The 25,952-nt window shown below is 38.6% G+C and overlaps 1 protein-coding gene across 1 annotated transcript in view; it reads right to left on the bottom strand.

The window, feature by feature from the left end:
• Nucleotides 1–25,952, bottom strand: part of COL6A5 (collagen type VI alpha 5 chain) — a 108,139-nt gene that overhangs the window by 31,630 nt on the left and 50,557 nt on the right. The window contains exons 27-35 of the mRNA XM_030876402.2: nt 25,699–25,761; nt 23,707–23,769; nt 21,342–21,377; nt 21,186–21,222; nt 11,866–11,877; nt 8,284–8,771; nt 5,269–5,362; nt 4,070–4,723; nt 1,062–1,139 (exon numbers count right to left, since the gene is read on the bottom strand). Of these exons, the coding sequence (XP_030732262.1) occupies nt 1,062–1,139; nt 4,070–4,723; nt 5,269–5,362; nt 8,284–8,771; nt 11,866–11,877; nt 21,186–21,222; nt 21,342–21,377; nt 23,707–23,769; nt 25,699–25,761 (1,525 nt within the window). The remainder of the gene's footprint in view (nt 1–1,061; nt 1,140–4,069; nt 4,724–5,268; nt 5,363–8,283; nt 8,772–11,865; nt 11,878–21,185; nt 21,223–21,341; nt 21,378–23,706; nt 23,770–25,698; nt 25,762–25,952) is intronic.

A 25,952-nucleotide genomic window follows, 5' to 3' on the forward strand; every position in this document is an offset into this window, starting at 1 on the left:
GAAACACTGCTTCACAGGACATCAGTGCCATATTGTCCTTCAGAAGGTGTGAGCTGCTGGACGCTTCCTTGTTAAACTACTAAGTATAAATGAAACCTGATATGAGAGGAACATGTATTTGCATGAATTCTGAGGAACATTTCATCTTGCCATTTTGGATATATGGGATTTATGGGAAAGACCGCATCTATTTTGAGAAGCTCTTTGCTTAATTGCAATCTGATGGGACAGGGCCATTATGGGCTAACTCTGGGCTTTCACAGGCTGTAGTCAGGGATCCAAGCTTGGTGAAATATAGAGAAAAGCACAGAGCAACCAAATGGGCCATTCTCGTTCTGTTTGAGGTTCAAGTCCATTCAGATTAATTATTTATATTTTCACTCAAGATAAAATTTTAAAGAAAATTATTTACATGTGCAATGATATTGTGGGGTCTTTCATGCTGTTTTGGGAATGAAACAATGAATCACATGGAATCCCATACTTCAGTAAGACAAGACATTGGGATAAACTGTAATAAGTGCCTCAGCAGAGGTGTAAAAAGTTATTAAAAAAGGAAAAAATGTGGATTTTGACTGAGTGTAAAGATGGGCTTTGAAGAGGAGACAGGTTTAATCAGGGCCATGAACAATGGGTAGGGTTTCACTGGAAGAAACAGGATCCCAGGCAGTGTGACCAGAGCTCCAGGAGGGTGAACTCCTGGACCTCTGATCACACAAGGCAGACAAGAGTCCAGTGTGGCCGGAACTCAGAGCTTATGATGGGGAGAGATGAGAAGTAAAGTTGAGGTGGGTTGAGACTGAATTCTGGGGTAAATTTCAATATGGAAATTTCTGAGGAAACCATGAATTTTAAAGCAAAATTGTAATAAGCTCATGAGGATGTTATAAAAACATCAATCCTGAAAGCATGCTTGTGTGCAACTTCTGCTACAGAAAATGGAATACATGAAGAGCCTTTCCTTCAGGGACCTTATCTGCCATCAGGCAGTTACACACCCCTCAGTCAATCCATAGTCACTTGTAAATATCAGCGCTTTCTAACTCACAGGAGATTGATACTTTGATTATCCTCTTCCTTTGAATTGATGAGTCTGCAGATGTTCTCAAGCATCAGTGGTGGGTACTGATTGAATCCTCCTATTGAGAGAGGAAAATTATAGTTAGATTTTTAAACTAGAAATTGTATTTGCTAGGGAAAGAGAACTCCAATAGGAATCTTCTTGAAGCAATAAATGTCACTAAAGTATTTCAGCACAATTTGGCTTGGGTGAGAACAGAAAATAGTAGCAACTAGAAATAGCATTCAGAATTTGATTTTAACATTTTGCAGCCAAAAAATTACTGGGATCATGGAAACAGACCTCCTCAAATTGTTCATTTAAGGGTTAATTGTGATGCAGAGACACGATTTCCATATGTTCAGGCTAACATAATTTTATTCTGATCCTATAATACTTTTTCACTCAGACTTATGCTAATAGAAAAAGTAATATTTTAATACATGATGCTATTTCTGTGCTTCTGCACCAATTAACACTGATTTCCTAGGAGGAAAATAATCACAGGAAAGATTTTAGCTAACTGACCTAAATAATATGTTCCTTTACCTCTTTCTATTGTTTTTCTATAAACTGTGGAATACTGAGAAATATATAATTTTCCCCTCATTCAGGAAAATAAATAGGTTTTAGTGAAAGGAAATCTTTGACCATTGAATGATCGAAGACTCTGTGAAAATATCTCACAGAATGTTTATGGTTTTATAATAATCATATTTCTCTTGTTCTAAGATGAGCATTTTTTTCTATTTCTCTGAAATGAGACTATGTCTTCTAATCAATCGCAGTTGACAGTTGCTATTGGTGAGGAAGGAATCGTGATGCCATTGTTATCGCCTGTACGTGTGGGAACAACAAACGTGCCAGCACCAAAACTTGTAGAATTGGGGTCAGCAGTTTAGAAAAAATTTCCGGAAGTATTAGTAAAGGAGACTTTTAACCTCTACAAACCAAGTGGTTATGGGAAGACAGTGAATTGGATGTGTTTAACAACATTGCTCAGATGGAAATCAAAAGTAAGCTAGCTCTAATAATTGCAAAGCCTAATTTAAGAGCCTAGCAAGACCAGTTTTGTGTTATTTCATAGAGTCTTTTTAAAGTACTGCTCTATTGGAGTGCATTGACATATACACACTACTATACATAAAATGGATAACTAATAAGGACCTACTGTATAGCACAGGGAACTCTTCTCAATACTCTGTGATGACCTGTATGGGAAAAGAATCTTAAAAAGAGTGGATTTATTATATGTATGGCTGATTCACTTTGCTGTGCAGCAGGAGCCGGCACGGCATTTTAAATCAACTATACTCCAACAAAAATTAAATTAAAAAAAGATTTTCTAAAAAAATCCATCATCGATCTTGATGGTATAAAGAAAAATATTGCATGGGAAAAGATGGATATCAATGACTCTGAGTCAAGAAAGAACTCACAAAAGTCAAATTTTGACTAGAAGAAGTTTTAGGAATGCCTTAACCAAGTGTATTTCACATATATTCCCTTTTTATGTACGCACGAGAGTGACATATCATAGTCTGTCTAAAAGAACTCTTTTGAAGACTATAAAATAAAAAAACTCTAACAGGAATGTCAGTATCAACATTTAACTGGAAGCACTTTTTCTTTCATTTTTCATAATACAATGGTGCATTATACAATGGAAGGCATTTAGAGTTAAAGAAATAACATGATATTCCCAAAGGGGTAATTACTGGATTCTTCAGTTGAATATGAGTCACAGGAGAAAGGGGAATCTCCTTCTGCAATGAAGAGTGAACTTCCAAGTGAACTTGGAAGAGTGAACTTCCAAGACGTTGTCACTATGGTGGTATTGAAGATTCCTTGGTGGAATCTTCCTGGGGTGGAAGACTCCTACGGTGGTGGGATTGGTTCCAACAGAACCTAACTCTACACTTGTCAGATTCCCAGAAAGAAAAGGTTCAGCTCTGATTCCATGGGATCCTCTAGAGCAGGATTTCTCAACCTCAATGCTATTGACATTTGGGGCTGGATTGTTCTTTGCTGTGGGGGGCGCCCTGTGCATTGTAGGATATTTAGCAGCATCCTTGGTCTCTACCCACTAAATACCAGTAGTATCCTCTCTCTTAGTTCTGACAACCAAAATTGTCTCCAGACATTTCCAAATGTCATCTGGGGGGCAAAATCATCCCCAGTTGAGAACCACCTCTATAGAAAGAGCATTTCTCACACCACTTGCGGTGAAGGACAAGGTATTTTTATTTCTAGCCTTTTGCAGACTGATACTTTTGGTTTATATCTTGTTCAATGAGACAATGTCCACTGTTTATACACTTGTATAATGTGGCAATGTCACATTGCTTTAAAAGTTTCTAGATGCTTATTCTCAGTTTCTGTATTTCTTTCTACTCATCAGTTTATGGACTAACATGGTCCAATGGGTAACACTTTGTAGTGCATTGGCCTAGAACCTTTCTACTCAAAGTGTGATCTGTGGACCAGAAGCATTGATATCACTGAAGAACCTGTTAGAAATGCAGAATATTAGGCTCCATCCTACAGATACTGAATCAGAACCTCCATTTTAACAAGATTCCTGTGTGGTCTGTATGCTCAGACTCTTTGGGAGTAGCACTCTCACACAGGTCTCCAGGGTACTCCAAGGTTGGAAATAAACCAGATGTAGCAGGGAAAACTTTTATTTAAATGCTCAACCTGGAGACCACCTAAGAGCTGCTAGAACTTCTTTACGTTGAGCAAGTGAAGTTCAGGAGATCTCCAGTCACTCTGTTCCTTCTAGTGCTGAGATTTTGGCTAAGAGACATTATATCATGAAAAAGGTCTCACTGCATTATGACCAAAGCATAAACAGGGTATAACCAAGATGTGTCCTATTCCTGTCCCCTTTTCACCATCTAATTCACATATTTTGGTTAGCTATAGATACAGAGGTATGTTAGGTTATCAATACTACTAACAAACACTAATTTATTAAAACAAAGAGAAAACAAAATAGTGACTTACGTCTAACTGAGTACACAAATGGCTTTAAAAACTTCACAGCGTAATCCAGGTTTGGTTTATGAATTCTCCCAAGCTGTATCAGATGGTGATCAAGTGGGTGGCTGGCTAGCTCCTCCATGTCCTCCTTATGTGTAGAGCCCAGAGAAATCACAAATATGACATAGCCTTTACACTTGGCCCTCAGAGCCATCTTCTTTAAGAATTCCTTTCTCTCATGATTTCCTCCAGCAGAGACTACAAAGATGACTCTATGTTTTCTCAGTTTGGGTGTTCCTGGGAAGAGATGCTCCACAGCCCACAGTAGGGCACGGCCAATGGTGGATTCTCCATTTAGCTGTTGGAGGTAAGTCTGGATGTGCCTCTTCATTAGAGCTTGATTGTCATAAGTTGTAAACTCAAACTCTGTTTTTACCGCATCTTTCTTCCTCTCATCCCAAGGAGAGTAACTCAACAAGGCCATCCTATCACCAGAGTCTGAGGTTACAGGGTCTGAGGCAATATCAAAGTTGTCAAGCATTGAGCTTACCAAGGCTTTGACATCCTTAAACTCATCACTTGATATATTCCTAGAATTGTCTAAGAGGAAGGCGACATCCATGTATGAATTTTCAGGTAAGAAAATCTCTTTCTTGCAAGTATTTGGAAAGCATTTATCTGAAAACACATAGAGACTTATCATTGGTTCAATGTTGGCACAAGAAGACACTGTTGTTTGAGATCTTCAAGTGAAAAGGGACTGATTACCAAAAATTAATCATCTGATCAATACCTCTTCAATCTCACATCATTTAAATTAATAAGGAATTTTCAACATCCCCATAATTTCTGTGGCCACTAGCAGACGATTTGGGAATGTCTTTGTTGAAAGCAGATGTAAGTAAGATGTATACTTAAAGTGTATAAGACATGTCCAAACTCTTTTAGAAAATATTTTAAATATTTTAGAAGCTTTTGATACAAACTATCAAATTGTCTCCAGGAAAAGCCGAATCAATTGGGATAATCTTCTAAACCAATTTTCACATTCTATGGAAACTTCAAACATTACAGAGATTGAAACTCTGACATATGGTGTTGAAAGATCGGAAAACTTAGAATCTACAATCAAAAATATAATTCTTTGATAAAGGTAGATTTAATAACTCACCCAGAAGACATTTAAGTGTTTCAGCACAATAAATTCTTCTCATTAGTCTTACCATAGCAAAGAGTACAGTGCCGAAGTCTTTCTAATGGTTCATATTCCCCATTTGGAGGAACAGGAAGCACCTGAAATGTTCCCGTGTTGTCAAACTGCATCGAAAAAGAAGTATATGCTTACTTGCTCATTTTCTTTAGTCATCATCAGCAATACACTGTGCACACACTTTAAGAGTTTGAAAAACACCTAACTAATCACCATCACCTTGCATTGTAGCCCATTGCTCTATTCAGTGCAACTTTATGCATACACACACACACACACACACACACACACACACACACACACACACACACACACACACAATCCCCCCTTGATCCTAAACATAACCCAAGGAAGCATATAGAACAGGTATGAGCAACCCAATTTTATGATGAGGAAACTACCACAAGTTAACCACAAGATTCACCCACTGGGGTAGATATTAATATCTCATTCTTATCTCCAAACCTGTAATTCTGCACTGAATTTTCACACACCTCTAATTATGCACCAGCTGTTTATGTACTATACATCAGTTTCTGGGGTTGGGTCTTGCAGAAATTTTACATTCACAAGTTTCCTTTAGCCTCTTTAAGTAGTGATTCCAACTATTTCCAACCAATCACACTATCTAGAAGAAGGCATATCTTTCAGATGTCAAGTGGATTTCTCCAATCACAAATTCCAATCAAAAGTTTATTCCATATTACTCAGCCATAAAATAAGTGAAATAATGCCATTTGCAGCAACATGGATGGGCCTAGAGATTATCATACTAAGTGAAGTCGGAAAGAGAAAGACAGATACCATGTGACATCACTAGTGGAATCTAAAATATGACACAAATGAACATATCTACAAAACAGAAATAGACCCCCAGACATAGAGAACAGACTTGTGATTGCCAAGGGGGTGGGAGGGGAGGGACGGATTGGGAATTTGGGATTAGAAGGTGCAAACTATTATATATAGAATGGATAAACAACAAGGTCCTACTGTATAGCAAAGGGAACTATATTCAATATCCTGTGGTAAACCATAATGGAAAAGTATATAAAAGAGAATGTATATGTATGCCTATATATATATATATGTGTGTGTGTGTGTATACATATATATATATAACTGAATCACGTTTTGTACAGCAGAAATTAACACAGCATGTAAATCAACTATACTTCAAATTTTAAAAGTTCTATTCCAAAAGGATGTAGACAGAGGACACTAAGTCTATTCAAAATTCTTGGTAGTACACTGCCTGATTTTGTCTGTTTCTTGATTATATTTTTGCTTTGATACTCACTGAGATGGGCAATATATAGCATTCATTCATTCAGACTCAATAACTATATATTGGGCATTTACTCTGTATGAGGCACCATGCAATACAGACAATTTAATTACAATAATAGAAATCTATAATTCCCAGGTGATGAGGGGATCTCTCAATCAACAGAGATGCTCATGCTTTTGTTCTTTCTCCCTTGTGAAATTAAAAGGTAGAAAAACCACCCCCTCTGTTTTTCTGTAAAGTGCTGACTGAGCATTTGGTAATATTTATTATCATCCCAGCCTTATAGTTAGAAAGTAGCTACTACATTCCTACTCTCTAGTTTTTATGAAACTGGATACTTTGGGTGTCATTTTGTGTTTGACCTTGTTGGTCCCCCATGTAAAGATTAACTGCAACCTTGGTAATCAAGGAAGTTTATTCACAGGGGTCAACCACATGCTCTTCATTCATCCATGCATTCATTCAACAAATATTTATTGAATGCCTACAATGTTAAATAGGTAATATTCTAGGTGCTGGGGATACAGAAATGAACAAAGCAGATAAAAACTCTATCCTACATTCTAGTGGGGAGACATATACCATAACAAAACCAATAAATAAATTATCTATGTTGGGAAGTAATTATTTTTATAGAAACTACTTCAAATTCCTACAATCCTTTCTGTCAGGATCTATTCTCCCTATGACTCCTATTTCCAAAATATTCATGGATATCTTACGATTATTGACTCTCTTCATGTTATAGAGGGCTTTTCTTTTTATAGTAGACATGTGTATTTGTGTAAATATAGACCTTTATAGGGCTTCCCTGGTGGCGCAGTGGTTGAGAGTCCGCCTGCCAATGCAGGGGACACGGGTTCGTGCCCCGGTCCAGGAAGATCCCACATGCCGCGGAGCGGCTGGGCCCGTAAGCCATGGCCGCTGAACCTGCGCGTCCAGAGCCTGTGTTCCGCAACGGGAGAAGCCACAACAGTGAGAGGCCGCGTACCACAAAAAAAAAAAAAAAGACCTTTATAACCTCTTGGATGACATAATGATTCCACCCAGGTCCAGGAGCATGTATTTCATGGATAATGAGTAGATTTTAAAATAGTTGAACAGTAGATGGAGAAGTTCTTCAGTTTGCAGGGAGAAAGAGGGAAGCACAGATCCCATGAGAATCTGTGAATCCAAAAGTGATGGAACCTCTCTTGGGAAAAAGGTTCATACCCATCAAAGTTTTACACCTTAAGGGTTCAAAAACCCCATAAACTTCACCCATTACAGGTTAAGTCCAGCTGTTCAATGAGATTCAGCTAGCAGATGACAGATTTGAGAAACACCAGGTTGGCAGAGGGCTGGTAAAGCATTATATTGATAGCCCTATTTCAAATCTTGATTTAGCCACTTAATAGCTGTACAAAATTGAAGAAGTCACTCAAACTCTCTGGGCCTCAGTTTCCTGATTTTTAAATGGAGATAACGTGCATTTACTTCAGAGGGTTGGCAAATGCCTGAGTGTTTATGTAAAGCTCTAGGGACAGTGCCTGGTGCCCAGCAGGACCTGAACAAAGGTGGCTGCTATCATTGGCTACTGTGCTTATTAAAAATTGGATTTCAGACCCTGGCAACAATACAGCTGTGAAAATTGCAAAGGAGGTCAAGAGGCCACATCTGTCCCCATACTCCCCAGTATTCCTGTCCTGCCAGTACTAATATCTTAAAAATAAATACGTTGACCAGGGAAGTACTTACCTCAAAAGCCTCCTCAAGGGAAACTCTTTCATTAAAAGCAAAGACTGCAGGGCTGATATCCAAGGCACTAAACTCCATGGTGGCCGTGATGATGGATGACCTACTGGCAGATTGTCCATTGCTAAAAAACACAGCGACTCTCTGCACATTGGCTCCTGCTAACATCCGCTTGAAGATGTTCCGAGCCACAAACTTCATCGAGTTACCAATGTCTCGGACTTCTCCGGAGTTTTGATATTTAATTTGGGAAAGAAGCTGGAGGAGTTGCTTCTTACTATGGTAGTCAGACCCACGGATGAGGTAGTTGGTGTCTAAGTCGAAGGAAACCACGACAACTCTTGCTCCCACAGGGCAATTATTTTCCCTGATGTGAAGGTCATTGACAATAGAAATGATGATGTCCCTCGTTTCATTAAATCTCTGCTCTGTGATATCGTAGGACTGGTCCAGGGCAAATACTAGCTCTGTTGGATACACTGGACACTTTTCTACAAAGATGAGAAGCAAAAGTATTAAGTTATTTCACTGGGTCAAAAGCCTTTCCCATTCCCTTTACTCCAGTGAGATAGGTTGACACTGAGGTCTGGGAAAATGCAAGTGTCACGTAAACCCTAGAACCAGAAGTACCCACATGTAAAGGGAGGAAAAGACTCTCCTTTGTTAGCCTGAAGGTGTTACCTAAATACAGAGCAGTGATATTTTGCTATATAATGCTCAGACTTCACTGCCCACCATCATTCTACTATTTAAAAAGAAATTGGAAGGAGTATTTGAGCTGATGGAACTTGCTGTATCTTGATTGTGGTGGTGATTACATGAATCTATGCATGTGTAAAAACCGAACAAAAGAGTGAATTTTACTGTATGGAAAATTTTTAAAGGAAACTATGGCTTATCAGAAAATCTGAAGGTAAGGTAACCCTCTTGCACTGTTGGTGGGAATGTAAATTGATACAGCCACTATGGAGAACTGTATGGAGGTTCCTTAAAAAACTAAAAATAGAATTACTATATGACCCAGCAATCCCACTACTGGGAATATATCAAGAGAAAACCATAATTCAAAAAGAATCATGTAACACAATGTTCACTGCAGCTCTATTTACAATAGCCAGGACATGCAAGCAACATAAATGCCCATTGACAGATGAATGGATAAAGAAGATGTGGTACATATATACACTGGAATATTACTCAGCCATAAAAAGGAACGAAATTGGGTCATTTGTAGAGACGTGGATGGATCTGGAGACTGTGATACAGAGTGAAGTAAGTCAGAAAGAGAAAAACAAATATTGTATATTAACGCATATATGTGGAACCTAGAAAAATGGTAGAGATGACCAGTTTGCAGGGCAGAAATAGAGACACAGATGTAGAGAACAAACATATGGACACCAAGTGGGGAAAGTGGTGGTGGGGGGTGGTGGTGGTGTGATGAATTGGGGGATTGGGATTGACATGTATATACTAATATGTATAAAATGGATAACTAACAAGAACCTGCTGTATAAAAAATATAAAATTCAAAAAAAAATCTGAAAGTTTATTCTCTTCAAAAATCTTCAGAAATGGGGCTTCCCTGGTGGCGCAGTGGTTGAGAGTCCGCCTGCTGATGCAGGGGTCACAGGTTCGTGCACCGGTCCAGGAAGATCCCACATGCCGTGGAGCGGATGGGCCCGTGAGCCATGGCCGCTGAGCCTGCGCGTCCAGAGCCTGTGCTCTGCAACGGGAGAGGCCACAACAGTGAGAGGCCCACGTACCGCAAAAAAAAAAAAAAAATCTTCAGAAATGATCTACTAATAATGATAAAGTCAGCTGGAAGATTTTCATCCACTTATGTGCAAACATTTATTGAGTATCCACCATGTGAAATGCAGGGTAACATGTGCTGTGAGATACATATGAAGATGAACAAATCCAAGTTTGCCCTCGAGGAACTTGTCTGGGGAAGATCACGATATTGAAAGGTAGAGAGTGATTATTATTCTTCACAGGGATTCAGAGGACAAAGAGGCTGTTTCCAGAGAGAGAGGATTTCAGGGGCTTTGGGATGACAGCGAGGGTGGCAGGAGGAAGGGGGCAGCACAGTGGACCATGGCAGGCTTTCAACAAGCTATTATAAAGATGGGACTGTCTGTAATCTCCAACTCAATCCTAATAGTTTTATGATGACTGCACTTTGGGAATTTCATAGGTAATCTGCCCTATGTATCAAACCAAACTTTTCAAAGTCCTTGTTAAAGTCTGAACACAGGAAGAGAAAATGAAATTATTTAAAAATTAAGCACCCCCTCATCTACATCTACTCTCCCCAACCTAGCTAACTATCAAAATGCATAAAACTCAAAATATAGCATCTCCCCACCATTGTTACCAGTAACAGAAATAGAAGAGGAAGTGTTGATTTTGAGATGTGTTTTGAATCAAGACATTTTGCTGTGAAGAAATTTTTTAAATATGCAAGCCAATAATGAAAAAGAAAATGAGAAAAATGGACTATGCCTTATTTCTTAGCCCTATACTAAAAATGATTAATGAAGTGGTAGATAGCATCTTCAGACCTATCATCACAGATTTTCCTAGAAGGCAGCACCAGTTTCCATTTATTTTTAATCTCTCCCTTTCTTAGTGCCCAGTAGGGTACCTGATAAATTTAATTCAAACCCCTGAAGTTTTACTGAGTGCTTAGATTTACTAAGTTTTTTTTTTTTGGAATAAAGTGAATGGTGCCAAACTTTGGGATGAGCTCAAAGATCCGGTGGATCTATGTCAGCAGGCCTCTAGGAGACCAGGAGCTCTTGGAGTTGACTTAACCGGCTCAGGGGTGACATCATCCGAGGGGTCTAAGGCACCACAGAACACCGACTGTAGTCTAGGCCCCAAGAAGACCATCCTCCATGCTCTGGGTCAGGCTGACGAGTGGTGGGCACATGGAGGTGAAAGCTGTGAATGGAGGTCAGAGAGAGGAAAGGAAACATCACCCGTCCAAGGAGCCAGTGTCCACGGACTCAGCAGCAGATGGAACAACAGAATGGGTCAGGCAGCGAGCAGCCCTGCACTGAATTGCCCAGCAACACAGGACCTACCCCATGAAGAAAATTAGTTGGAAACTGGCAGGACCTGGAAAGAACAGCAGTGTGAAAGATCTGGGAGCTGGCGGTCAGCATTTTATAGTTAAGTCCAAACATGACACTTAAAATTATAGTCATAATAAGTGTCTGCACAGAAGGAAGAAGTCTCTTTTCCCATGGGGATGAGAGTTTCTTTTTTTTTCCTTTGTGAAGTGTTTATTCAAATATTTTGCCCATTTACTTTTTTTTTTTTTTATTTATTGAAGTATAGTTGATTTACAGTGTTGTGTTAGTTACAACAAAGTGATTCAGTTAGACATACATATATATATCTATTTTTTCCCAATTCTTTTCCCTTATAGGTTGTTATAAACTATTGAGTATAGTTCCTTGTGCTATACAGTAGGTCCTTGTTGGTTATCTATTTTATATATAGTAGTGTGTATATGGTCTTGTCAGAATGCAAGAATTATTTCAGCAAGCTGCATAATATGGTAAGAATACTCACCTTTCCAACAAGCTATAAAGAGGAGAGAGAGAGAAAGAGTCTGTTACACTTTTGGAATGCTGACTGAAAATAATCCAAAAAATAAAATTTCAACAAAGTTTAATATTCTGTTTAACTCTAATTGCAAATGGGGCTAGTTTCTAGTAACAGGAAGCCAAGGTTAAAGGATGGAGGAGGGTGGACACAGAAGTTTATTATTTTGTGGATCTTCCTGACCTTTCCTCCTTGTGAGCTGTGGCCAGCAGACATTAGCAGAATTCTGGTTGAAATTTGAATCACTGATCACTTGTTTTAGAAACAGAACAGATGAGCCTCTGATTAAAAGGTAAGATAGCTAAAATTCAATTTGTTTTGTCTCTATTTTACAGCCTTCTGAGAGCCATTCAACAAGGCAGGACTAAAATACGGGGTCTTATTTTCTTCCCTGATGAGCACCTTGGGAACCTCTATTTTTCTGCAGAGCTGTGGAGATTTCCAAATGAACTTCGTCTCTGCTAAAAAAAATACAGCTCCTGTGTTTGTGTGATCTTGTATCCAGACTGAGGGAATCCCCTGCTTTCTCCCGAGCATCTGGTTTCTCCAAGTGATTTACCTGGTAAGCATGAGATGTAACAGGGGGAACTATTGCCAAATCTTGAAGAAAGCACAGGCCTGACAATTTCCATGTTCATTTTACTCAATTCCTAGGAAGTAAATGAAGCACTCCAAGACAATAAAAGATTTTACTAGCCCTGTCAACAAACTGGTCATCCATCCTGCTGGCCCACAGCCCACAAACACCCTCACATCAACCCTAGGAACATTTTTGTTTGTCTTCATCCTACAGTTGCTGAGATGCTGACTGCCAACAGAGAGCACACAGAACTCACGGCCTCCTCTGCATCTCAAGGCCTGAAATAGATCTCTCTTCCTGACTGAGAAGTCCCATTTGTTAACTTCCAGCCCAGCTGTGAGGCCAGAAGAACAAACTCTAGAATTAGGTGCATTTGTCTGAGTTTCAGTCTGGGGAAACTACTTGACCTCTTTTAGGGTGTTTCTTTTTTTTAATTTAGTTTTTCCTGAAAATTCTCTTTTTTATGTCTCTCCTTCTAAGACTCCAATTACTTGGGCCCTCCTGTTTTATTCCCAACCTCCCTTTCTCTCTCCTTTCTCCCCAGCTTCCTAGATCTCTTACTTTATTCTGGGGGAAGTTCCCACCCACCATCCCAGGGCCCTCATGCCAGTGCGTCTGGAGCTGCTGTAGGGCTGAAGAACAAACATGGTGCAGCAGGAGTCCAACCTTGCAGGGCATCTGAATTAGCTCCAAAGGCCTGTCACCCAAACCCCTATCTCAGTTCTGCATTCTAGAGTTCCATGCTCTCTGATCAGCACCCTGTCTGGTTATAGACTCTGCCCACTCCACAACAACCCCTTAATTTCTTGGCTAACTCCTTTCATGCAGTGTTGGAAAATGCCCTCACACCCCAAATCCTCCAAGATAGGTATTCACCTCCCTGCCCCTTCCACCCCTTGGGTCTTCCCTGATTTAGATCACACACTCCTCTCCCTACAATAGCTCTCCTCTTGTCCTCTCCCTGTGCCCCAGGCTGGTTCTCACCTCCTCCCTGTGCTGGAGAGCCTTTCAGCTCTCAAGTGACATCTTTGACATGGGTTCCCCCACTCAACATTGGAGTTTTCTCCACTGACTGCTTCTTGCCTCTTTCCAAGTTGCCCACACTTGGTGGGATTTCCTCATCTCTGCAGTGCCATTTTTTCTGGTGTTGGGCCCACTCTTTTTGCTAATGCATCTCCCTGGGTTCATCTCTTGGAATTCTATTTCTGTCTCTCTAGTTTCACATCCTTTGGAAGCTCATTCATCCCTGCGGCTCTAAGGATGTTAGTAACTCCAGCTTCCATTCTGCCTGTAGATCATTTCACTTTAGGGTCTACACAGCATTCCTCTGCCTCTAAAATGTTTAAACTCATCACTTCTTCCTACCAATAGATTTTCTTCACAATTCTTCCTCTGCCTTCTCATCCTCAGTGGTACCAAACCTCTCCCGCTGTGGTCTTAGAGTTTTTATTTATTTTTTTATTTTAAATTTTATTTTAATTATTTATCTTTTTATACAGCAGGTTGTTAGTTATCTATTTTATACATATTAGTGTATACATGTCAATCCCAATCTCCCAATTCATCCCACCACCACCTCCTCCCCCTGGCTTTCCTCCCTTTGTGTCCATATGTTTGTTCTCTACATCTGTGTCTCTATTTCTGCCTTGCAAACCGGTTCTTCTGTACCATTTTACCAGATTCCACATAAATGAATTAACATACGATATTTGTTTTTCTCTTTCTGACTTACTTCATTCCATATGACAGCCTCTGGGTACAACCATGTCTCTACAAATGACCCAATTTCATTCCTGTTTATGGCTGTGTAATATTCCATTGTATATATGTACTATATCTTCTTTAGCCATTCGTCTGTCAGTGGACATTTAGGTTGCTTCCATGACCTGGTTATTGTAAATAGTGCTGAAATGAACATTGGGGTGCATGCATCTTTTTGAATTATGGTTTTCTCAGGGTATATGCCCAGTTGTGGGATTGCTGGGTCATATGGTAATTCTATTTTTAGTATTTTAAGGAACCTCCATACTGTTCTCCATAGTGGCTGTATCAATTTACATTCCCACCAAGAGTGCAAGACGGTCCCATTTATTCCACACCCTCTCCAGCATTTATAGTTTGTAGAGTTTGCCATGACGACCACTCTGACTGGTGTGAGGTGATAACTCATTGTGGTTTTGATTTGCATTTCTCTAATGATTAGTTATGTTGAGCATCTTTTCATGTGCTTCTTGGCCATCTGTATGTCTTCTTTGGAGAAATGTCCATTTAGGTTTTCTGCCCATTTTTGGATTGGGTTGTTTGTTTTTTTAATATTGAGCTACATGAGCTGTTTATATAATTTGGAGATTAACCTTTTGTCCATTGATTCATTTGCAAATATTTTCTCCCATTCTGAGGGTTTTCTTTTCATCTCATTTATAGTTTCCTTTATTGTGCAAGAGCTTTTAAATTTCATTAAGTCCCATTTGTTTATTTTTGTTTTCATCTCCATTACTCTAGGAGGTGGGTCAGAAAAGACCTTGCTGTGATTTACGTCAAAGAATGTTCTTTCTATGTTTTTCTCTAAGAGTTTTATAGTGTATGGCCTTACATTTAGTTCTTTAGTCCATTTTGAGTATATTTTTGTGTATGGTGTTAGGAAGAGTTCTAATTTCATTCTTTTACATGTAGCTGTTCAGTTTTCCCAGCAGCACTTATTGAAGAGACGGTTTTTTATTCATTGTTTATCCTTGCCTCCTTTGTCACAGGTTAATTGACCATAGGTGCGTGGGTGTATCTCTGGGCTTTCTATCCTGTTCCATTGATCTATATGTCTGTCTTTGTGCCAGTACCATACTGTCTGATTACTGTAGCTTTGTAGTATAGTCTGAAGTCTGGGAGCCTGATTCCTCCAGCTCCATTTTTTCCCCTCAGGATTGTGTTGGCTATTTGGGGTCTTTTGTGTCTCCATACAAATTTTAAGATTTTTTTGTTCTAGCTCTGTAAAAAAATATCACTGGTAATTTGAGAGGGATTGCATTGAATCTGTAGATGGCTTTGGGTAGTACAGTCGTTTTCACAATATTGATTCTTCCAATCCAAGAACATGGTATATCTCTCCATCTCTTTGTGTTATCTTTGATTTCTTTCGTCAGTGTCTTATGGTTTTCTGAGTACAGGTCTTTTACCTCCTTCAGGAGGTTTATTCCTAGGTATTTTATTCTTTTTGTTGTGATGGTGAATGGGATTGTTTCCTTAACTTCTTTTTCTGATCTTTCATTGTTAGTGTATAGGAATGCCAGAGATTTCTGTGCATTAATTTTGTATCCTGCTACTTTATCAAATTCATTGATTAGCTCTAGTAGTTTTCTGGTGGCATCATTAAGATTATCTATGTATAGCATCATGTCATCTGTAAACAGTGACAGTTTTACTTCTTCTTTTCCAATATGTATTCCTTTTTCTTCTCTGATGGCGGTGGCTAGGACTTCCAAAACTATGTTGAATAATAGTGGCGAGAGTGTACATCCTTGTCTTTTTCCTGGTCTTAGAGGAAATGCATTCCGTGTTTCACCATTGAGAATGATGTTTGCTGTGGGTTTGTCGGATATGGCCTTTATCATGTTGAGGTAGGTTCCCTCTATACCCACTTTCTGGAGAGTTTTTATCATAAATTGGTGTTGAATTTTGTCAAAAGCTTTTTCTGCATCTACTGAGATTATCATATGGTTCTTATCCTTCAGTTTGTTAATATGGTATATCACATTGATTGATTTGTGTATATTGAAGAATCCTTGCATCCCTGGATAAATCCCACTTGATCATGGTGTATGATCCTTTTAATGTGTTGTTGGATTCTGTTTGCTAGCATTTTGTTGAGGACTTTTGCATCTATATTCATCAGTGACATTGGTCTGTAATTTTCTTTTTCTGTAGTATCTTTGTCTGGTTTTGGTATCAGGCTGATGGTGGCCTCATAGAATGAGTTTGGGAGTGTTTCTTCCTCTGCAATTATTTGGAAGAGTTCAAGACGGATGGGTGTTAGCTCTTCTCTAAATGTTTGATAGAATTCACCCAGGAAGCCATCTGGTACTGGACTTTTGTTTGTTGGAAGATTTTTAATCACAGTTTCAATTTCATTACTTGTGATTGGTCTGTTCATATTTTCTATTTCTTCCTAGCTCAGTCTTAGAAGGTTATACCTTTCTAAGAATTTGTCCGTTTCTTCCTGGTTGTCCATTTTATTGGCATAGATTTGCTTGTAGTAGTCTCTTAGGGTGCTGTGTATTTCTGTGGTGTCTGTTGTAACTTCTCCTTTTTCATTTCTATTTTTATTGATTTGAGTCCTCTCCCTCTTTTTCTCAATGAGTCTTGCTAATTGTTTAACAATTTAGTTTATCTTCTCAAAGAACCAGCTTTCAGTTTTATTGATCATTGCTACTATTTTCTTTGTTTCTATTTCATTTATTTCTGCTCTGATCTTTATGATTTCTTTCCTTCTGCTAACTTTGGGTTTTGTTTGTTCTTCTTTCTCTAGTCCCTTTAGGTGTAAGGTTAGATTATTTATTTATGATTTTTCTTGTTTCTTGAGGTAGGCTTGTATTGCTATAAACTTTCCTCTTAGAACTGCTTTTGTTGCATCCCATAGGTTTTGGATTACTGTGTTTTTGTTGTAATTTGTCTCTAGGTGTTTTTTGATTTCCTCTTTGATTTCTTCAGTGATCTCTTGGCTATTTAGTAACTCATTGTTTAGCCTCCATGGGTTTGTGTTTTTTACGTTTTTTTTCCCTGTAATTCATTTCGAATCTCATAGCGTTGTGGTTGGAAAACATGTTTGATATGATTTCAATTTTCTTAAATTTACCAAGGCTAATTTGTGACCGAAGATGTGATTTATCCTGGAGAATGTTCCATGGGCACTGGAGAAGAAAGTGTGATCTGCTGTTTTTGGATGGAATGTCCTATAAATATCAATTAAATACACTGGCCTATTGTGTCATTTAAAGTTTGTGTTTCCTTATCAATTTTCTCTCTGTATGATATGTCCATTGGTATAAGTGAGGTGTTAAAGTCCCCCACTATTATTGTGTTACTGTCGATTTCCTGTTTTATAGCTGTTAGCATTTGCCTTATGTATTGAGGTGCTCCTATGCTGGGTGCATATATATTTATAATTGTTATATCTTCTTCTTGGATTGAACCCTTGATCATTATGTAGTGTCCTTCCTTGTCTTTTGTAACATTCTTTATTTTAAAGTCTATTTTATCTGATATGAGTATTGTTACTCCAGCTTTCTTTTGATTTCCATTTGCATAGAATATCTTTTTCCATCCCCTCACTTTCAGTCTGTATGTGTCCCTTGGACTGAAGTGGGTCTCTTGTAGACAGCATATATATATATATATATATATAATATATATATATATTATATATATATATATATATCTTGTTTTTGTATCCATTCACTAAGCCCGTGTCTTTTGGTTGGAGCATTTAATCCATTAACATTTGAGGTAATTATTAATATGTATGTTCCTATTACCATTTTCTTAATTGTTTTGGGTTTGCTTTTGTAGGTCCTTTACTTCTCTTGTGTTTCCCACTTAGAGAAGTTCCTTTAGCATTTGTTGTAGAGCTGGTTTGGTGGTGCTGAATTCTTTTAGCTTTTGCTTGTCTATAAAGCTTTTGATTTCTCCATTGTATCTGAATGAGATCCTTGCTGGGTAGAGTAATCTTGGTTGTAAGTTTTTCCCTTTCATCACTCTAAATATATCATGCCACTCCTCCCTGGCTTGTAGAGTTTCTGCTGAGCAATCAGCTGTTAACCTTATGAGGGTTCCCTTGTATGTTACTTGTTGTTTTTCCCTTGTTGCTTTTAATAATTTTTCTTTGTCTTTAATTTTTGTAAATTTGATTACTATGTGTCTCGGTGTGTTTCTCCTTAGGTTTATCCTGTCTGGGACTCTCTGTGCTTCCTGGTCTTGGGCAGCTATTTCCTTTCCCATGTTAGGGAAGTTTTCAACTATAATCTCTTCAAATATTTTCTGAGATCCTTTCTCTCTCTCTTCTTCTGGGACTGGTATAATGCAAATATTGGTCCGTTTAATGTTGTCCCAGAGGTCTCTTAGGGTGTCTTCATTTATTTTCATTCTTTTTTTCTTTATTCTGTTCCATGACAGTGAATTCCACCATTCTGTCTTCTTCCAGGTCAGTTATCCATTCTTCTGCCTCAGTTATTCTGCTATTGGTTCCTTCTAGTGTATTTTTCATTTCAGTTATTGTATTGTTCATCTCTGTTTGTTTGTTCTTTAATTCTTCTAGGTCTTTGTTAAACATTTCTTGCATCTTCTCAATCTTTACCTCCATTCTTTTTCCAAGGTCCTGGATCATCTTCACTATCAATATTCTGAATTCTTTTTCTGGAAGGTTGCCTATCTCCACTTCATTTAATTGTTTTTCTGGGGTTTTATCTTGTTCCTTCATCTGGTACATAGCCCTCTGCCTTTTCACTTTATCTGTCTTTCTGTGAATGTGGTTTTTGTTCCACAGGCTTCAGGATTGTAGTTCTTGTTTCTATAGTCTTCCCTCTGGTAGATGAGGCTATCTAAGAGGCTTGTGCAAGCTTCCTGATGGGACGGACTGGTGGTGGGTAGAGCTGGGTGTTGCTCAGGTGGGCAGAGCTCAGTAAAACTTTAATCTACTTGTCTGGTGATAGGTGGGGGTGAGTGCCCTCCCTATTCGTTGTTTGGCCTGAGGTGACCCAGCACTTGAGGCTACAGGCTCTTTAGTGGTGCTAATCATGGACTCCAGGAGCGCTCATGTCAAGGAGTACATCCCAGAACTTCTGCTGCCAGTGTCCATTTCCCTGCAGTGAGCCACAGCCACCCCCCACCTCTGCAGGAGACCCTCCAACACTAGCAGGTAGGTCTCATTCAGTCTCCTATGAGGTCACTTCTCCTTCTCCCTGGGTCCTGATACACACACTACTTTGTGTTTGCCCTCCAAGAGTGGAATCTCTGTATCCCCCAGTCCTGTTTAAGTTCTGCAATCAAATCCTGCTAGCCTTCAAAGTCTAATTCTCCGGGAATTCCTCCTCCTGTTGCCAGACCCCCAGGCTGGGAAGCCTGACATGGGTCTCAGAACCTTCAATCCAGTGGGTGGACTTCTGTGGTATAATTGTTCTCCATTTTGTGAGTCACCCACTCACCAGTTATGAGATTTGATTTTATTGTGATTGCACCCCCTCCTACCATCTCATTGTAGTTTCTCCTTTGCCTTTGGATGTGATGTATCTTTTTTAGTGAGTTCCAGTGTCTTTCTATCAATGATTGTTCAGCAGTTACTTGTGATTCTGGTGCTCTTGCAAGAGGGAGTCCTTACAGTTGTTTTAAACTTGTTTTTGTTGTTGGTCTTTCCTGGCCATACACTTGCAATGACTACATTTTTATCCAGTCTCTTATAATAAGTCTTTCTGATTTTCCCATTTTCCATTCTTCTGACTGTGATTGTATAGGCATGAATATAAATTGAAACATGAAGAAAGACAAATCACCTAGAATTCTACCACCCTAACACAATACATGGTTACATTTTCCCAATTCCTCTTCTAGTATTTGTTTCTATGTATATATATTTACCTATATGTAAAAATGAAGAGTCAATTTAATTTTCTAGTTTTTAATGACAATATTTTTCATATTTGTGTGAGTCTTCATAAAAATCATATCTGCTTAATATTTTATCAGAGCATGATGGACTATAACCCAATTATTCTATAAGTATAAACAGTCTACTTATATAGTCATTTTTCTCTAATGAATAATATTTCAGCAACCTCTGTACCTATAATTTTTTTCCTTTATTTCCTTAGCATAAATTTCCAGAAATGAGATCACTGGGTTTCTTTCTACTTCATATTCTCCTTGATCATAATGAAAGACAACCTCTCTCTTTGTTGACCCTGCTTTATTCCTTTGTTGAAACTACTATTTTTTTAAAAAAAATTATTTTATTGAAGCATAGTTGATTTACAATGTTGTGTTAATTTCTCCTGTACAGATAAGTGATTCAGTTATTCATATATATACATATACACATTATTTTCCATTACGGTTTATCTCAGGATAGTGAATATGCTTCCCTGTGCTACACAGTAGGACCTTGTTGTTTACCCTTTCTATATGTAATAGTTTGCACCTGCTAATCCCAAACTCCCAATCAATCCCTCCCCACCCCCCACCCCCTTGGCAACCACAAGTGTGTTCTCTATGTCTCTGAGTCTGTGAAACTATTCTCTTGCTGCTTCCCATCATTTCCTATAACCAGATTCAATGACTTCCATTCAAGCAGCCTTCATTAATTAAGTAGCCAACCAATCCCAGATCCCCATGTCCATCCCTTTAACACCATGCCCTCCAGGCCTTTGTACATAATTGTTATACTAGTGTGAGCTGAGTCACACACCTTTTGAGTTGGTCACTGATTGTTTCCCACAGGCATGTTTTCTCTCCCTCTAGGAAGCACACCTCTGAGCTAAGGCATGTGCCTTTTCCTTCCTCCTTTGTTGTGAGCTGTTCCCACAGCAGGCACTCACAGCAAGCCTGCTGCCAAGGACATATGGTTTCTCCACCAGTGAGTTCAGCCTACTGATTCCACATCCCCACACTGCCTTCATCCTAAGTGCCCTCACTAATCAATGATGCTCTACAACACACAGATACTCACGACTATGGTCCTGCATGAACTGGATTAGATCACATTGCTGTACATGAAAAAGGAGAGAGAAAATAAGAAACATGAACACAGTGAATTCCAAGTGGCCATATTCATTTCCCAGTGAACAGGTTGCATTTTTGTGTGTGTGAATAAGACGATACATACAGAATATACCCGCTGCCCTGCCATGCCTTTAGGGCCCTAGGAAAACAAAAACAGAGCAAGTTATTGGTATGTGAATTGGAGTCTTCAGTGCTCTTCCCCCACACACTGAGAGTATAAACCTTTCTGTTTCAGTGTTTGATCAATTAAGCTAATGTCTACCTAGAATGAACTGAATGACTTTTCTAGGACGACAAGAAGGAAAAAAACAAAAGTACTTTTTAAAGATACTTGTACTGCAGACAGAACATTTAGAAGGCATTTCTCATAATAATACTTAAAATTATAAACAGCAGGCTTCCCAAAGAGTAGCATGAAGGAGAGACATTTACTGAAGTATATTTAAAACACTGGCAGCAGCACACAGCCTCAACATATGTGAAAAAAAAAAGACAATTACATAGCCAAATGGACATTACACAGAAGGAGAGCATACACACTAAGCTCATAAATGCTGAAGGTGATGGAGGAAAGGAATACAGATAATTGGGTGAGATGAGTCAGGGAAGGCGCTAAACACAGTCAGCTGCCTTTCTTGACAGTGTGAGCTTTTCTCATTTTCCTTTTAATTCCTTTTTATCAGGATCAGCCTTCTTCTTGGCAGTTGGTTCTCAATGTGTTTGCACATATGAATCCCTTTGGGCAGCTTTTAAGTATTATTATGAGAAATGCCTTCTAAATGTTCTATCTGCAGTACAAGTATCTTTAAAAAGTACTTTTGTTTCTTTCCTTCTTGTCGTCCTAGAAAAACCATTCAGTTCAGTCTAGGTAGACATTAGCTTAATTGATCAAACACTGAAAGCTACGATGTTTGCTGGCTTCAGAAAATGCTGTCACATGCTCATGATTGCTGTATGATTTCACTGACCCCTCAGAAGCTCATCCATGAATGTCAGTGTAAGAACCTCTGTTCTAAATGACAACTGGGCATCTGTCCATCCATCCATCTATCCATCTATCCATCCATCCATTCATCCATCCATTGAACAGTTAAGTGTCTGCTGAATGCTGATGTGGCCCACTGTGTGCTGCTGGTATTAACCAGAGCTGTCATGGCATCCATGATTCTACCCACTGGGGGCATATTTTCTTCCTGACCCAAATCAAGAAATATGTATCTCACTAAAAGATTCAGAGTCTTATTTTTCCATTTACAAGAGACAGCAGAAAACAGAAAAAAAATGCACAGCCATTTAAACAGAGAGAGGAAGAGTTTCCAGCTAATGAATAGAGTAGGCAGCCCACATCCTACAGAAGATCAGAACTGTGGAGAGTAGGTTCCACAAGACTGAGTTTAAGAATAACTTAGAGCAACTCCTTAAGGAGAGACTGAGGACCACAGGCATGAGACAGAGAAACCATGGTATACCAGACCAGCATGGCCAAACACAAGAGCAGGAGGATATGGGACCTCCAGGGAGAGCTCCAGAATCTGGAAAGGAGGCAAATCCAGACCAGTCCAGATTGATTCAGAGACCAGATTCTCACCCACATGACTAAGAATAGTCACCAGTTCCTTAATTCAAAAGAAAGAAAAGATTGTACCAGAGTATCCTTTACAGTGAGTTGATTATCATTCTACTACAGATTCAGTTTTCCACAAAACATCCATGTTTTTGTTTTCTTTATAAAGTTGCAAGTTAAAGAACCCCTCCAGGTAGTCAGAAAACAATCACAATACACAAAACAAGAGAAGCAGTTTCTCCTGTCCTTACACAATGCTTCCTGCACCTCACACACAAAACACAGATGCTGGCAACATTTAGTTCTTATTTGACTGTTCTCTTTAGGGGAGAGAGACATGTTAATGTCATCACAATAACACATAAGGCACTAAAATAGAGATATGGATATCTTGTCAGTGGGAGATGTGCCTGGCTCTGTCCAGGAATGCTTCTAGAGGTGCCATTTCTTTTGTAATTGAATCACAGTGGAAAGTTGCAATTTTATTTCCAAATCTCCCCAGCGTCTATATCGTGAGGTCAGGAAGGCAAAAATAGTGGTTTGGGAAATCCTATCAACCTGTCAGGACACCTTAATGAAGCTTATGCATTCTCATCCCTATTTTTTTCCTTCAGTAAAAATTAACAGTCACAGCTCATATTTGCATTGAACTTTATAGTTTATGAAGAGCATTCACATTTGACTATCTGATCCTCACAGCTACCTTTTGAGGTGTTTCCAACAGGACATGTCATTCCTATTTTAGAAGGAAATTGAGAGACCCAGGGACTAGTCCAAGTGCACCCAGGTAGCAAGAAGCAGAGTCTGGACTTGAACCAGTGATTCTGCCTTTAAATTCTGTGCTCATTCCAGTGGGCATCCTAGGAAGCAGCACATGACCCTTAGTTCTAATGAGTGTACTTACTCTCCGTCCAGGAGGGCCTTGACGTCCTTGAGAGCCTTCCTCACCTTTCAAACCTACAGTGAGCTGCAGGTAGAAATATACATGAGTTTCCACATCCTCTATCCATGGAGACTACCTCAGCCTTAATGTGACTTTATAATTTAAAAAAATTTTTAGCAAAAGCAACTATTAATTCAAGTTAAGCAAATTCCTTATGTGTAATATAGATAGCCATTCTTTTTTCCCACAGAACTCACAGAAAAATTAATTTTTCCAATAGTTCATTGTTAGTGTATAGAAACACAACTGACTTTTATATATTGGTTTTGTATCTTGAAACTTTACTGAATTTGTTTATTACTTCTAACAGTTTTTTTTTTTAACATCTTTATTGGAGTATAATTGCTTTACAATGGTATGTTAGTTTCAGCTTCACAACAAAATGAATCAGTTATATATATACATATATTCCCATATCTCTTCCCGCTTGCGTCTCCCTCCCTCCCACCCTCCCTATCCCACCCCTCCAGGCGAGAGGGTGTGGAGAAAAGGGAACCCTCTTACACTGTTGGTGGGAATGTAAATTGATACAGCCACTGTGGAGAACAGTATGGAGGTTCCTTAAAAAGCTACAAATAGAACTACCATATGACCCAGCAATCCCACCACTGGGCATATACCCTGAGAAAACCATAATTCAAAAAGAGTCATGTACCAAAATGTTCTAACAGTTTTTAATGAAGTCTTTAAGATTTTCTATCTATAAGATCATATCATCTGCAAACAGACACTTTTACTTCTTCCTTTCCAATTTGGATGACTTTTATTTCTTTTTCTTGCCTAATTGCTCTAGCTAGGACTTCCAGTATTATGTTGAAAAGGACTAGTGAGAGTGGACACCTATGTCTTGTTCCTGGTCTTCGCAGGAAAGCTTTCAGCCTTTCATTGTTGAGTGTGATGTTAGTTGTGGATTTTTCAAATATGGCCTTTATTATGTTGAGGTAATTTCCTTCTATACCCAATTTGTTAAGAGTTTTTATATTGAAAGGATGTTGAATTTTGTCAAATGTTTTTTCAGCATTTATTGAGATGATCATATGATTTTTATCTTTCATCCTAAATAGTAATTCTTAATTATTGGTAAACATTCATTTCCCTCTTAGCCTCTTCATTTAGTGATATCCTTTGCTCTGGCACTGGCTGTGCATTTAAATCTAAATTAGTCATAAGCTAGAACTGGCGCTTTAAACAAGTGAATACACTATAGCACACGGAGATCTAATAAAAAGCTGCCATCTGCAAAGAATCAAATAAGAAAAATAATTCCCCACATATATAAGGACATGGGTTGGCTGTATCATTCCCATAACTCAAGGTGATGGATATAGATACTAATGAAATTTGTCCAGTCAGATGTAAAATATCTGTTGAATTGCATCTCTTTCATGCTGGTAATGACCTTCGATATTACACTGAAACTTTAAAATGAAAGGATGCTTGTCTTGGCATTTTGGTTTTTTAATAAGTATAACACTCTACTCTGCACTTTGCTATTTAGAACATCTCAACAGCTTTCCTTAAAATGAATACACCAGGTGACCTTGGCTCTGGGGACTGGAACTGTCAGAAAACGCTCCAGGACAGAGTAGGAAGATGTCAGCTTCATTTCCACTCACAGGGTTAATATTCTGGGCTTTAATATGTGCCCTAGAAAAGACTGGAAGACACTGACACTTTTTAGAATAGCCTGTTATCAATCTGTAAATACTTAAAATAGTTCAGATTCATGGAAACATAGAATTTTAGAGCTGAAAGTAGCTTTTGTGTCATTAAGTTTAACTCCCATGTTATAGAAATAGAGACCTTGAAAAGATGTGTTGAAGATCACACAGCTAGGAAGTGGCATTTCAGATGACCCTGGGTTGGATTGACAATCCACATTAATAATTACAACATAAAAGCCAGAATCTTCCAAAGAAACATTTATTATTTCTGGAATTATAGGTCACTTACTGTTAGTCCCCTAAATCCTTTGGGTCCAGGCCCCCCAGGAATTCCAGGATCACCAACAACACCCTAAATATTCAGATATAAGAAATCAAGATATTAAAATACTTGCTATGAAAGAATAAAAGTAATTCTCTCCAAACCAAAATCTAATTGATCTTATAACTATATCATATATTAAATATTAAATGTCATTTCTTCTTGTCATTTAGAACTAAGCCACTGATACACCTAGATATTCTCCAAACTATTTTAATTTT

The sequence above is a fragment of the Globicephala melas genome, chromosome 4 (genome assembly GCF_963455315.2).
Source record: "Globicephala melas chromosome 4, mGloMel1.2, whole genome shotgun sequence".
Lineage (NCBI taxonomy): Eukaryota > Metazoa > Chordata > Mammalia > Artiodactyla > Delphinidae > Globicephala > Globicephala melas.